The 14,094-nt window shown below is 41.6% G+C and overlaps 1 protein-coding gene and 1 long non-coding RNA gene across 3 annotated transcripts in view; one reads left to right on the top strand and one right to left on the bottom strand.

Moving 5' to 3' along the window:
* Nucleotides 1-11,050, bottom strand: part of NRDC (nardilysin convertase) — a 44,816-nt gene extending 33,766 nt beyond the window's left edge. The window contains 8 exon segments of the mRNA XM_060773492.2: nt 89-184; nt 884-957; nt 1,375-1,528; nt 3,794-3,875; nt 4,793-5,063; nt 10,625-10,894; nt 10,896-10,933; nt 10,936-11,050. Coding sequence (XP_060629475.2) covers nt 89-184; nt 884-957; nt 1,375-1,528; nt 3,794-3,875; nt 4,793-5,063; nt 10,625-10,894; nt 10,896-10,933; nt 10,936-10,983 — 1,033 coding nt within the window. The 5' untranslated portion in view covers nt 10,984-11,050.
* A 102-nt stretch (nt 11,051-11,152) lies between these two features.
* Nucleotides 11,153-14,094, top strand: part of LOC132773919 (uncharacterized) — an 80,159-nt gene continuing 77,217 nt past the window's right edge. For both annotated transcript variants that reach the window (XR_010909867.1, XR_009631354.2), the window contains exon 1: nt 11,153-11,217. This is a non-coding gene — a long non-coding RNA (uncharacterized lncRNA). The remainder of the gene's footprint in view (nt 11,218-14,094) is intronic.

The raw sequence follows: 14,094 nt of genomic DNA, 5'->3' as shown, positions 1-14,094 counted from the left end.
AACCAATTGTCTGACATGTATACGTAAGGTTGTCATTAATGTGGATCCAGCCTTACATGTTTGCAAAGTTACCTTAGGATACACTTACCCCAGAAAAACTTCTTCATTGGATGTCCAGACTTGGCAAGACTTCCAAACAACATCTCTATTCGATTTGCATCACAAGGCCTTGCAAGCTGATATTCTATTGTTTACAAAAAATAAAACACCAGATTTGAAGCAATACTGTCTGTCTTTCAGCACCAGTTTTCAATGCAGGAATGTGATCGCATCATATACATCAAAACACCGTTTTGCTCAAAACAAGAAGAACAAATAAGAATAATTCTGAAACTATTTATCCAAGATCACTTATAGGGAAAGCTTATACATTTGATTTAACCTAAGCAAATTTTGAAAAATTTGGACCATGAAAGAGCATGCTGATTGAAAGATTCACATATTTGCAATCTAAATGCAATTTTTTAAAAAGATTTGCTTCTGAAAAAAAGAATCCAAAACACAAAAGTAATGGCCCTTAATACAGTTGATGGCAATTTACTAGATGAACAGGGTATGAAAGGTATTTCTCTAACCTAGCTTCCTGATGCAAACACCTTTCTAAATCCAATCCAGAAGATAATCTATTAGTAGAAATCAGCTTCCATACAAAGACTATCTATGCTGATCATGAATTTACCTCAAAAGTGTAAAGAGCATTATTTAATTAGAAGTATAACCTCCCACCCCAATACGTTCTTGAAAACTTTATTGAGTGCTAGTATTCATAAGTGCATACATGATTACACTGCTTCATGAAAAAGGTTATCACTGCATTATACCATGGAAAGTTAAGTATTTAAATATTAAAAGATAAAATGAGAGAAAATCACATGATTCTTACCACCATCCACTGCTTCAACTTCCCGATCAATTGCATCCTGAATCATTAAAGGATGAATAAAAAACTGTGCCCATCTGAAAGAGAAAAATAATGCATCTTTTTATTTTATCAATGCAAGATCACAACATGCTGACATTAAAAAGACACCAGTTTTGGAAAGTGAAAGAAACTTTTCAATTATACAAGTGTGAGAACTTGTAATTACAGTAAGAAAAAGCTACAATGTCATTAGCTCTGTCTTTGTGGGTAAAGTTATCCCGATGCCCTAGACTAGGGGTTCTCAAACCTTTTTAGCCACAGAGCTAAAGTAAAAGTTTTTAAGTATTATATTTATTACAAAGGCATATGAGATTTATGAGATTGATGTTATCAGTTTCTTAGAAGTTGGACTGGATAGATGAATAATAATGAAATACATCAATATCAGCTGAAACTGGAAAGCAGAAATTATTTCCACTACAATGCCATCATTTAATATGGAACAACTGTACCTATCAAGTGCTTCCTTGAAATATTTCCTCTGTACATCAAACTGGAAAAGTGTCCGTTCGCAGTCCGTTGAAGCATTACAACTACCCCCATGTTTCTTCAGAAAAGCATCAAACCCATTCTCAGCTGGGTATTTTGAACTGCCCATAAAAACCACTAAAACAAAAATCAAAGGGAGCAGTTGTTAATTTGTATTGCAAAATAAAATCTACTATAAAATAAGTAGTAATACACACAGACACACACACTTCATTTTCAACCACTGAGTAAAGAAGTATTTTCCTTTGTCTAATGCATACATTCAATCTTATGGTATGAGCACATTACTGGGAGAGTTGAGGTTAAACGTTTAGGTTTTGGATCTGCGTCCATCCTGATTGGAGAAAAGTGTGAGCTGGAGACTGCAAATGTTTTTTGAAAAAGTGTTCTTTTCCTCTTAAAGAAGCAGCTGCAATTCCATAATAGGCAACATATGGTCTTAATTGTGTTTGAAAGTTACTCCAACTATCTATCAGTACCTCTTTCGGTTCAATTTCAAAGATGTATTGACTAACAATATACTAAGTCATAAAGGACTAAACTCAAAAATACAAAAATTGAACGCTCACTCAAAAATATTAGTGAAATAGTATTCCATGTCTGAACAAAGAATTGACTGATTACTTAAAATGGACTCAAGTCAGTCAATACTGCTATAAATCTAACTCAACCTGTCTTTATTTAATTTTGTGTCAACAGAAATACAATTTTCTGTTTTCAAAATCTAGGTGACCTTTCACAATTTTAAAGACCACATACACACAAAAGATGGAATTCTTTTAACCTGCTCAATGCACAGTTTCGGAAATGCAGTCTTTGCTATTTCTTTGGCCAAAGCTGATAGTGTGTGTATACGTTATATTTATTTTATTTTATTTGCTGCATTTGTTGACCGCCGTTCTCAGCCCCTTAGGGCGACTCACGGCGGTGTACAACATATAAAAAACAGTTTACAATAAAGCACGACAAAAAATCAACATATCACTAATACACACTAATATAATTACACTAAAGTAATCCGCTCCGTCTTATCGTAGAATCATAACCAAACTCGTAATCCATATTCCGTTCCAGTTGTCATTACCAGTTGATGTACACTTAATTGAATGCCTTCTCAAATAGCCATGTCTTTAGGCTCTTACGAAAAGACATAAGGGAGGGCGCCTGCCTGATGTCAACAGGGAGGGTGTTCCACAGCCGGGGGGCCACCACCGAGAAGGCCCTCTCTCTCGTCCCCGCCAGACGTGCCTGTGAAGCAGGCGGGATCGAGAGAAGGGCCTCCCCAGACGATCTCAAGTCCCTCATGGGCTCATAGGCCGAGATGCGGTCTGAAAGGTATTTTGGGCCGGAACCGTTTAGGGCTTTGTAGGATAACACCAGCACCTTAAATTGGGCCCGGTAGCATATTGGCAGCCAATGGAGCTGGAACAACAAGGGCGTTGTATGCTCCCTGCGTCCCGCTCCTGTTAGTAGCATGGCAGCCGCGCGCTGGACTAGCTGAAGCTTCCGGGCCGTCTTCAAGGGCAGCCCCACATAGTTTAACATTCTCTAAGTTCAAATAATATTTTGAGTGGCAAGGAATTGAAAACTGATGGACACAACTGCATGTTAATCTTTGATTAACTTTTTTGAGCCTAGAAGAGTTAAGAGAATTTTGTGTACCTTATTTTTTTTAATGGAGTAACCTCTACAAGTAACATACTGGAATGTAATGCTGACCTTTTTTGGCTAAATTACCTTGCCAAAATTAGGGTGAACATTAGATTAATGACATACTGTAATCTTAGTGCTGAGCTAAAGCAAAAGGGGAAGCTGCTTCAGGAGCACCAGGAGCTCCTATTTGAGGGACATCATCTCTAATTTGTCAACAACAACAACAAAATTTTATTTATATACCACTCTATTCTTCGGTAGAGAAGGCTCAAGACCTTGAAAAGCTACAGCCCTCATGAGTCCACAGCATTGAAACAGGGCAATTAAAGTGAATTCATTCTACAGCATAGATGCATCCCAAGGTTTTCTTTACCCTTGCTGGAAGTTTTGGTGTTATAACACTTTCATTTTTAAAGAATGAATCCTAAGCAAGCAGCAACTGTATTGCAAACCATTTTTGGTCAAATTATAAAGAGTGAGCTTTTTACAGCAAATATTTTGGGTGTTTGGGGATTTTGAAACTTGAGGTGCATATTAGAATCAATGGTTCATTAGACTCGATTAAATATGGTATCCTATTTAATTTCAGAAACACAAAAGCAAGAAAATAACACAGCTCTCTCAATACTGATTCTTGAGTGCTGTTAGAAATTCCCCCACAGACACAAGATTATATAGCACTGATGTTTTCCAAAAGCACAGAAAAATGAAATTTAAACAAAGACATACTATGTTCCAGAAAATGTGCCAACCCTGGCAGATCTTCAGGATCTGAGAAACTGCCGACACCAACACAAAGTGCAGCTGCAGACTGGAAGAAAGAAAAGAAAAACATTACAAATTCTGAGGAACATATTACCATATTACATGTGAAGCTACCAAATGCCCTGATACAAAAAGATTCTCCAAGTATCTATGAAAATAACAGATTCCATGATAAAATCTAAAGAAGACAAAAAGGAACTGAAATACAGTGATCCTTTGACTTAAGAGTTTAATTCATTATGTGACAGCTCTTAACTCCAAACACTCTTATCTCAACGTGAATTTTCCCATTGAAATGCATGGGAATGCTATTAAGATGTTCCAGGCCCCCAGGTCATCCCCCCTCCAATATTTTTGTTACATGTTTTTAAATAAGAAAATGCACTCTATAAATAACAAATAATGTATAAATGCACATTCACTTGGAACTATAAAAAAGAAGATCAACTTAAAAGGGTAGAAGCACAAAGTTGTGGCAAAAAAGCACAAAACACAAAGTAAAGAGGCAGAAGCATTGTTTTCTTCATAATGAACTCATTCTAGCCTCCCTCCCCTCCTCTATGGCTCTCTCCCTCTTTATGAAGCCAAGCACAGCAGGAATAAAAACTACACAAAATCAAGTAACTCAAAGTTCCTGGAAGCGGATTAGAGCAAAGCTGACAGCAATCTCTCAAAGATGACAAGAGGCTGCTCCCTTGAAACCCTAGAGACTGTATTCTTATGCTAATGCTCCCTCTGACACTAGCTCTTAATTCAAAACGCTGCTTGTATGTCAAAGTGCACCTCAGGCTAAGTGACGACTCTTAACTCAAAATGCTCGTTGGGACGATCTTAAGTCGAGGTTCCACTTTACCAGATTTGTTTAGCAGAGGCGTAAAACATTTTCTGCTGCAATTGTGATATAGCCCTGGCTAGAGAAAGTATTCCTTCATTTCACTGTCCTACATTGTATCCTATACATACCTGTTTTTCTGTGCAATTCCTTTTTCTTGTCTCCACTTTATCTGCTAACTCTTCCAAGTCACTATCAGGGTCATCAAGATCATCATCATAGTCCTCGTCATCATCATATCCTTCTTGATCATCCTCAATTTCTGCTCCAGAATCATCATCTTCATCAGTGTCATCTTCAGAGTCATCCTCTCCCTCTGAAGATGCAGCACAAGGGCTACCATCTGGGTTATTCAGATCCGAAATCAGCAATGCGCACAAGCCATTTTTAAGTTTGATGTATCTAAAAATGTAAATATATAGTATCATCAAGCCATCCAACAGGTACCCCACCGAACCACTAATAAAATAAAATACATGCAGTACTTTTGCATTTATCACAACTACTATGGGCCCACATAATGAACTATCCCATCAAGTTTAAAGATCAGGTAAACATTAATATCTCTGCTTTTAAAAAACAGATTTTTAAAATTAATGGGTGAGCCACATTGGTCATTCTGGCTAAGGTATTCTTACATTCACATAAAGCACTGGGATTCAAAAAATGTTTCCCCTGAAACAATTTTCTAATTTGCATTTTTCCATTTTTTAAATTTGGACTTTTTCCTGCACTAATAATGCCTGTGAAAGTAACGGGCTTACTATATACAGTAATAGTATAGGCAATCCCCAAGTTACGAATAAGTCAGAACAGGTACATTTTTAAGTGTAACTCCAGCTAAACTCCAAGCGGTCCCCAAGTTACAAACGTCTGACTTATATGTAACTCATAGTTAAGAAAAGGATGAGACAGGAAGTGAGAGAAATCTACCCCTCAGAAGGGAAATTCACTCATGAAAGAGTTACATATAGATCCCTTTCCCCTTGATAACTCTTTCAGAAGTAAATTTTCCTTCTGAGGGATAGAATTCTCTCACTTCCTGTTGTCTCATCCCTGCTGGCTGGAGTTACACTTAAAACATGTACCTGTTTGAAATTACATACAAATTCAACTTAAGAATAAACCTACAGACTCTATCTTGTTAATAACTTGGGGACTGCATGCACTTTAGATAGCAAAGATGAGGGTTAACACTCCTGTGAAGATTTCAGTAGTCCCTGTGATCATTGGATTTTGAAAAATTTGACTTGTTGTGGAAACAAGAATTGGTGATAAAGCTTCAGTAGACACATTCTCCTCATGATAACTCTTGCAGGAGAAATTTCCCTTCTGAGGGGTAGATTTCTCTCACTTCCTGTTGTTCTTACCGCTATTCTTAATTATGAGTTGTATGTAAGTTGGATGTTGTAAGGAACTGCATGTATTTGGTTTTTCACTTTCATGGGGTTCTATGCTCCTTACCCAGTGAATGTAAAAGGCTAAATGTATGGTATTTGAGGAACCTGTTATCAAGTGAACACCCACTGACGCCTTCCACACCTTTGAGGCACATGGTCTTGTGATGTCACAAAAATGTTCACTAATATGACCTCTGGAAGGGTGAGTTATGAACAAGCTTAGGCGAGAGGTGCTGCCCTGGGATAAAATTTAAAAATCCTTTTACAAACTATCAGTTGAGACCTCCAGCACAAGTAATCAGTTTCTCACCTAACCAGCTAACTGGCCCCAGAGCAAAAGAATATGGGATGTCATGGAGGAGGAAGGAAAAGAAGAAAACAGGTGACTCCACCTGTATTTGGCTCTGGCTTCACCCATCATGGGCAAGTTTACTTACAAATGAACAAGTCCCTTGCCAAAAGTTCTCTCAACAATTGTATGAATAAGGTAAACAGATCACAATCCTATAGAAACTAGTCTGAGAATACCCCCCCCCCCGCCCCAATCCACACCGCCAACTTACTACCAGGTAAACACTAACAAGATCAACTGAACAATGATTATCTGCATTCCCATCTTTCTGTACAAAACCTATAACTGCAGATTTTAAATCCAATCTTTACTATAGTGAAGCAATGGAATTGTTGCTTTCTGAAGCTCCATTGCCTTAATAGATCTAGTTTAGATCTACTGCATTAACATTTTGGACTTATCTCCTTTTAACAAAACAATCCTGTATGTTTGGCAAAGAGCGACTTACCTACAGCAAGTCAGAAAGTTTATTGCTGGCAGAGGCATCTGAACCCAAGTCCAATAATTGTAATAATCACACTAATTCTTTATAAGGAACACCCATTAACCCAGCTAATATATTGGAAACACAACACCAGAAATGACAACTGTGCTAGAGTTTTGGATGATATAATGAGAATTATATCCTGGGTTATTGTGAGTTTTCTGGGTTGTATGGCCATGTTCCAGAAGCATTCTCTCTTGACGTTTCTGGAACATGACCATATAGCTCAGAAAACTCACAGCAACCCAGTGATCCATGCTATGAAAGCCTTTGAAAACACATAGAATTATATCCTGTTTAGCTGGGTTGGATCAAAACAAAGTTCTTTTAATCTAGAATCCTGTTTTACAAAGTTCAACAATAACTGAGATTCAAAGGTACACTCTCCCTCTGAATGCAGAGCCTCTATAAGCCACATAAGGCTACTATAGCTAAGAATCATTTAAATACATTTCCTATACTGGTTCGATTGTTCTTGTTGTGTGGCTTCAAGTAATTTCTGATTTATTGAGACCCCAAGGCAGTGGTTCTCAACCTGTGGGTCCCCAGGCGTTTTGGCGTACAACTCCCAGAAATCCCAGCCAGTTTACCAGCTGTTAGGATTTCTGGGAGTTGAAACCCAAAACATTTGGGGACCCACAGGCTGAGAACCACTGTCTTAAGGCTTTTCTTTGCAGAATTTGTTCAAAGGGAGCATGCCCTTGCCTCCCTATGAGGCTGAAAGAGTGCGACTTGCCCACAGATCCCTATGGCCAAGCGGAGATTCATCATACCATACTGGCCCCATTTTCTATGCAGTTGAATCCATTGAAAGTAATGATCCAGAGCACCAGCCTTCCTCCAAACAACTATTATAATCCCTATCTACCATGTAGCCAAATACAACATTGGCTAGAGATTATGGAAGCTGTTAGTTGCCACCTCAAGAGGATGTCAGATTTTGAATGTCTACCTAGAGGGCAGTATCAGAATCCAAAATCACCTTAATATGATCAAATCAAATCACCTTACATCTCTATTGAAGAGCAACCCATACAGGAAAGTAACAGATCTATTCTTCCAGGGTCATGTGGCCCTTCTTATATTATTATTATTATTATTATTATTATTATTATTATTATTATTTTCTTACTCGCCTCTCCTCACAGCTCGAGATGGGTTACAAAACAATTAAAATACATAAACACAGCAAAAAACCTACAAATACGCACATTAAAATGTACCTACAGACAGGTTACACACCAAAATTTATCTACAAAATGCATACTAAAACACACAAAACAGAGATCAAACAAAGGACCCTTAAATACATATTCAACGACTGTCAGAAGAGATAGGTCTTTACACGGTTTTAAAATTCTGACAGCACAGTTAGCTGTCGGAGTTCTTTCAGCAAGTCGTTCCACAGTCATGGAGCAACCAAGGAAAAGGTCCTCTTGGTCAGTAGTTCTCAACCTGTGGGTTCCCAGATGTTTTGGCCTTCAACTCCCAGAAATCCTAAAAGCTGATAAACTGGCTGGGATTTCTGTGAGTTGTAGGCCAAAACACAGGTTGAGAACCACTGCTCTAGGTCGTGGTTGCCAGTTGGGTTCTGGCTGGTTGAAGAAGATGCCCCCCCCCCCCCCAGAAGACTGAAGAGTGCTGGGCAGATTGTATGGGAGAAGGTAATCCATTAGTAACTTGGACCTAACCACACAGGGCTTTAAAGCTCAAAGCCAACACCTTGTATGTTGCTCGGAAACTAATTGGCATTGTAGTATTGCAACTCCAGCTTATCTGTTCGAAGTATCTCTCTCTATGAACCCCTGCGGAGTTTAAGATCATCCGAGGAGGCCCTGCTCTCGATCCTGCTTCCTTTGCAGGCGCAATTAGTGGAGACGAGAGACAGGGCCTTCTCTGTGGTGGCCCTTGGCTGTGGAATTCCCTCCCCAGTGATGTTAGTTCAGCCTCCTCCCTCCTGACCTTCCAAAAGAGAGTGAAAACGTGCCTTTGTGACCAAGCCTTTAGATAACTTATGAAATAGATAGACTTGGAACAATGTGAAATGACCATTGGAATGGCCTGGATTACGCTCAAGGATTATGTGTTTAACTATGAATGTATTGTTTTAAAATGTTTTAATCATTTTAATGTACTTTTTAATTCTATTTTAATATTTATTTAAGTGTACATTGTGTTTTAGGGCATCAAATTGCTGCCTGCATGTAAAGCTGCCTTGAGTCCCTTCCGGGGTGAGAAAGGCTGGGTAAGAATATTGTAAATAAATAAATAATAATAAATAACTCCCATCAGCCCCAATGGGAGTGAAGATGATGGGAGAGAGATTCCAACATCACCCAGGAGACATCTAGACTCCCCCACTTTGCTAAACTCACTTTCCTCTTCATTCAAGAGCAGCCCAAACAGGAAAGCAATAGCTCTACCCTCCCAGGAAGAGATGGAAGGCATGTGGAACCTCCATACATTATCTAATATGTTTTATCTCATGGTTGTATGTCACTCTGTGAGCCCTCGTGGCACAGTGGGTTAAACTGCTGAGCTGCTAAACTTGTTGACCGAAAGGTCACAGGTTTGAATCCAGGGAGCTGTCAGCCCCAGCTTCTGCCAACCTAGCAGTTCGAAAACATGCAAATTTCTGTTCCAGTGTGCCTTATCTGAATAAGGAAATAATCTCCAGCAAAATGTCCTCAGAAGCACTTTAACTACTCATTGGGTTTCTCTCCCTTCATTTCTTTTAAAACCCTCCTATCAGATACATCCCACCTCTGTTCATGCCCAGCGTTTATTTTTTTTAATTTTAAACTATTACATTTGGCCTGGTCATAGGTTTTTTAAATCCTTGTGCATTACTGTTTATGTGAGTTATATTAATTGTATTGTTTTTGTTTTGTATTTTGTTTTATTGATGTGTTGTCGGGCTTGACCTCATGTAAGCCGCTCCGAGTCCCCTTGGGGAGATGGTGGCGGGGTATAAATAAAGTTTTTATTATTATTATTTGAGTAGATCAATAGGTACCACTCTGGCGGGAAGGTAATGGTGCTCCATGCAGTCATGCTGGCCACATGACCTTGGAGGTGTCTATGGACAACACTCTTCGGCTTAGAAATGGAGATGAACACCAACCCCCAGAGTAGGCATGACTGGACTTAATGTCAGGGGAAAACCTTTACCTTTACCTTTTTGGGAGATGGGGCGGGATATGAATAAAGTTTATTACTATATTGTTGAATGCTTTCATGGCCGGAATCACTGGGTTGTAAGTTTTTTTCGGGCTATATGGCCATGTTCTAGAGGCATTCTCTCCTGACGTTTCGTCTACAGGAGAGAATGCCTCTAGAACATGGCCATATAGCCCGAAAAAACCTACAACAACCCAAAGTTTATTACTGTTGTCGTTGTACTGCAACTGCCATCAGCCCCAAGCAACAAAACCAGTGTGATATACATCCTGACACCATCTGGAGGCCCACATGTTGCCAAATCCACCTTCTTTCTCTATCCAGGCACAACCTATACAGGAAAGTCACCTATCTCCTCGACCAGCCCCTTCCTATGTCATGGTACTGCACTTCTTACCAGCCCCAGAAAACATGGGGGTGATGGGAGATGGATTACAGGGTCTCCCCCCAAAGTCCCTCCCCAGAAGGATATGGTCCTGCTGGAATATATTCACGACCAGCGCGGCCAATGGCTGGGGAGTATGAGCAAGAACTGCCGGGCCTTCACCTGTACTGCTTGGGGTCGCTGGGGGACTTGACGATCTCCGGGTCGCCCAGGTTGGGGCCGGCTTCGCAGGCGGCTGCAGCGGCAGCACCACCTTCCTTCGCGCCTTCGGCCTCCGGCTCGTCTTGGGCGGCGCCGGCCTTGGCCCCGCGGCCGCCCTCCGAGTCCTCAGGCCGCGCGGGCCCACAAGCGGGCGAGGCCTTGGCCCTGCCCGGCATGGCTGCCACGGGAACGAAGGCGAGGCTGCGTCGCGGCCTAGTCAGGCGGGACCCCGCGGCTCTTTCGACGGTTGCCGGGGCAACGAGGAGGGGCAACCTGTGCAGTGGGCTCGCGCGCGCGAAACCGGCCAGCAGCCTCCGCATCCACCGCGGGCCCCGCTCCGGCCCCTCAATGCGGCCGCGAGAGCCGAAGCGCTGCCACCGGCCAATCGGAACCCGGCCTGGGGCGCGCGTGACAATCTCCTGCGAATCCTAGGCTCCAGCGGCGCAGCGTCACTCTGATAGGACGGCGGGAGGCAGGAGGGGGCGGGAAGAGAAGGAAAAAGGGTACTGTCGCTTTAAGCACACGGTTCCTCGACGGGACAAAGTTGTCTGTGGGTATGTTTATCAGGCATATCTTTTATCTTCTTCTTTCTTCTATCTATCTATCTATCTATCTATCTATCTATCTATCTATCTATCTATCTATCTATGCTCTGTGCATAATGAGTACCTTAAAAAGAAAAGAACCAATGAACGAAATCACACCAAATTTGGCAACAAAACGTCTCACAACACAAGGAGTGACCATCACTCAAAAAATTATGATTTTGTCATTTGGGAGTTGTAGTTGCTGGGATTTATAGTTCACCTACAATCAAAGAGCATTCTGAACTCCATCAACGATGGCATTGAACCAAACGTGGCATACAGGATTCCCATGACCAACAGGAAATACTGGAAGGGTTTGGTGGGCATGGACCTTGAGTTTGGGAGTTGTAGTTCACCTACATCCAGAGAGCACTGTGGACTCAAACAATCATGAATCTGGACCAAACTTGGCACAAGCACTCAATACTCCCAAATATGAACAGAGATGGAGTTTGGGGGAAATAGACCTTGACATTTGGGAGTTGTAGTTACTGGGATTCACACAGTTCACCTACAAAGAGCATTCTGAACCCCACAAACGACAGAATCGGGGCAAACTTCCACAGAACCCCCATGACCATCAGAAAATACTTAAGGCCATCCAATCCAACTCCCTTCACCAGGGTAAGAAAATGTAATCAAAGTCCTCCTGACAAAGAGCCATCCAGCCATAGAGATAGATAGAGAGATGATTCACACACAGAGATATAGTATCATAGATTTGAAAGGGACCCTTTAAGAAGGACAATGATATGTTGCATGTTCCAGGGTAGGCAAACCAGACAATCACCACATTAACACTGACAAAGAAACAACAAGAAAGAGTGTTTACCCACAAGCATAAAGACATTACATATATTAGAAACCAACACTTTCTAATTACTTTATTTTCCAGATCACTAGACTGGGCCACAGCAACGCGTGGCAGGGGACAGCTAGTATATAGGCTTGACCTTGAAGGAGCTGGGGGTGGTGATGGCCGACAGGTAGCTCTGGCGTGGGATGGTCCATGAGGTCACGAAGTCGGAAGCGACTGAACAAATAAACAACAACAATATGTATATACTGTATACACACCCACTCACCTTATGCATATACCTGAAGCAGGAGCCCACGGTGGCACATGTGCTAGCAGGATTGAAGACCGACAGGTCGCAGGTTCGAATCCAGGGAGAGCACGGATGAGCTCCCTCTATCAGCTCCAGCTCCTCATGCGGGGACATGAGAGAAGCCTCTCACAAGGATGGTAAAAACATCAAAACATCCAGCCATCCCCTGGGCAACGTCCTTGCAGACGGCCAATTCTCTCACACCAGAAGTGACTTGCAATTTCTCAAGTCGCTCCTGACACGACAAATATATATATGCCTGCAGTAAAGTTTCTTTAACATTGCATATCTATGTATATACAGGCAGTGTCAAAGTTCTGTCCGTTTGTTCTTAAGTTGAATTTGTATGCAAGTCAGAACAGGTATATTTTAAGTGCAACTCCAGCCAAATATATATCTATATTTTATCTTTCGAAGGCATAGAGAAGGGTTAGTACCCGTGTGCTGTTTGTTTTGCTGTCTGTGCCTCCGCTCAGAAAATTTCACCTTACTTTCTGTCCCTATGAGAATTGGATTTTGAAAAATTTGGATTGTGGAAGATACTGCAATGGGGAGATAGATAGATAGATAGATAGAGAGGGGGGGCAGGAGGACAGTTCCATCTTGTCTCCTGTGCTATGCTAATAATATAATATAATATAATATATTGTATATTCATATAGTATTTATAATATTATAATGTAATACAATATACTACTTTATTTATTTTATTTATTTATTTGTCGTGTCAGAGCAACCAGTCCATTATATATTACATTTCTAACAGAACAGAGCAAACAGGCAGAAAAATACACATCTTGTGAGTTTGGTAGTTGGTTAAATGTCCTTTGACCAGTATCTGGCCACTTGGAGTGCTTCCGGTGTTGCTGCAAGAAGGTCCTCCATGGTGCATGTGGCAGGGCTTAGGTTGCATTGCAGCAGGTGGTCAGTGGTTTGCTTTTCTCCACACTCGCATGCCGAGGATTCCACTTTGTAGCCCCATTTCTGAAGGTTGGCTCTGCATCTCGTGGTGCCAGAGCGCAGTCTGTTCAGTGCCTTCCAAGTCGCCCAGTCTTCTGTGTGCCCAGGAGGGAGTCTCTCATTGGGTATCAGCCATTAGTTGAGGTGCTGGGTTTGGGCTTGCCACTTTTGGACTCTCGCTTGCTGAGGTGTTCCAGCGAGTTTCTCTGTAGATCTTAGAAAACTATGTCTAGATTTAAGTCGTTGGCCTGCTGGCTGATACCCAAACAAGGGATGAGCTGGAGATGTCTCTGCCTTGGTCCTTTCACTATTGGCTGCTACTTCCCGGCGGATGACAGGTGGTGCAATACTGGCTAAGCAGTGTAATTTCTCCAGTGGTGTAGGGTGCAGACACCCTGTGATAATGCGGCATGTCTCATTAAGAGCCACATCCACTGTTTTAGTGTGGTGAGATGTGTTCCACACTGGGCATGCATACTCAGCAGCAGAGTAGCACAGCGCAAGGGCAGATGTCTTCACTGTATCTGGTTGTGATCCCCAGGTTGTGCCAGTCAGCTTTCGTATGATATTGTTTCTAGCACCCACATTTTGCTTGATGTTCAGGCAGTGCTTCTTGTAGGTAAGAGCACGGTCCAGAGTGACTCCCAGGTATTTGGGTGCGCTGCAATGCTCCAGTGGGATTCCTTCCCAGGTGATCTTCAGAGCTCGGGATGCTTCTCTGTTCTTGAGATGAAAGGCACATGTCTGTGTTTTAGATGGGTTGGGGATCAGCTGG

This window comes from Anolis sagrei, chromosome 4, assembly GCF_037176765.1.
Source record: "Anolis sagrei isolate rAnoSag1 chromosome 4, rAnoSag1.mat, whole genome shotgun sequence".
In the NCBI taxonomy this organism is placed as follows: Eukaryota; Metazoa; Chordata; class Lepidosauria; order Squamata; family Dactyloidae; genus Anolis; species Anolis sagrei.
The sequence above is the reverse complement of the archived record's forward strand: the minus strand, read 5'-3'. Positions and strand labels throughout refer to the sequence as shown.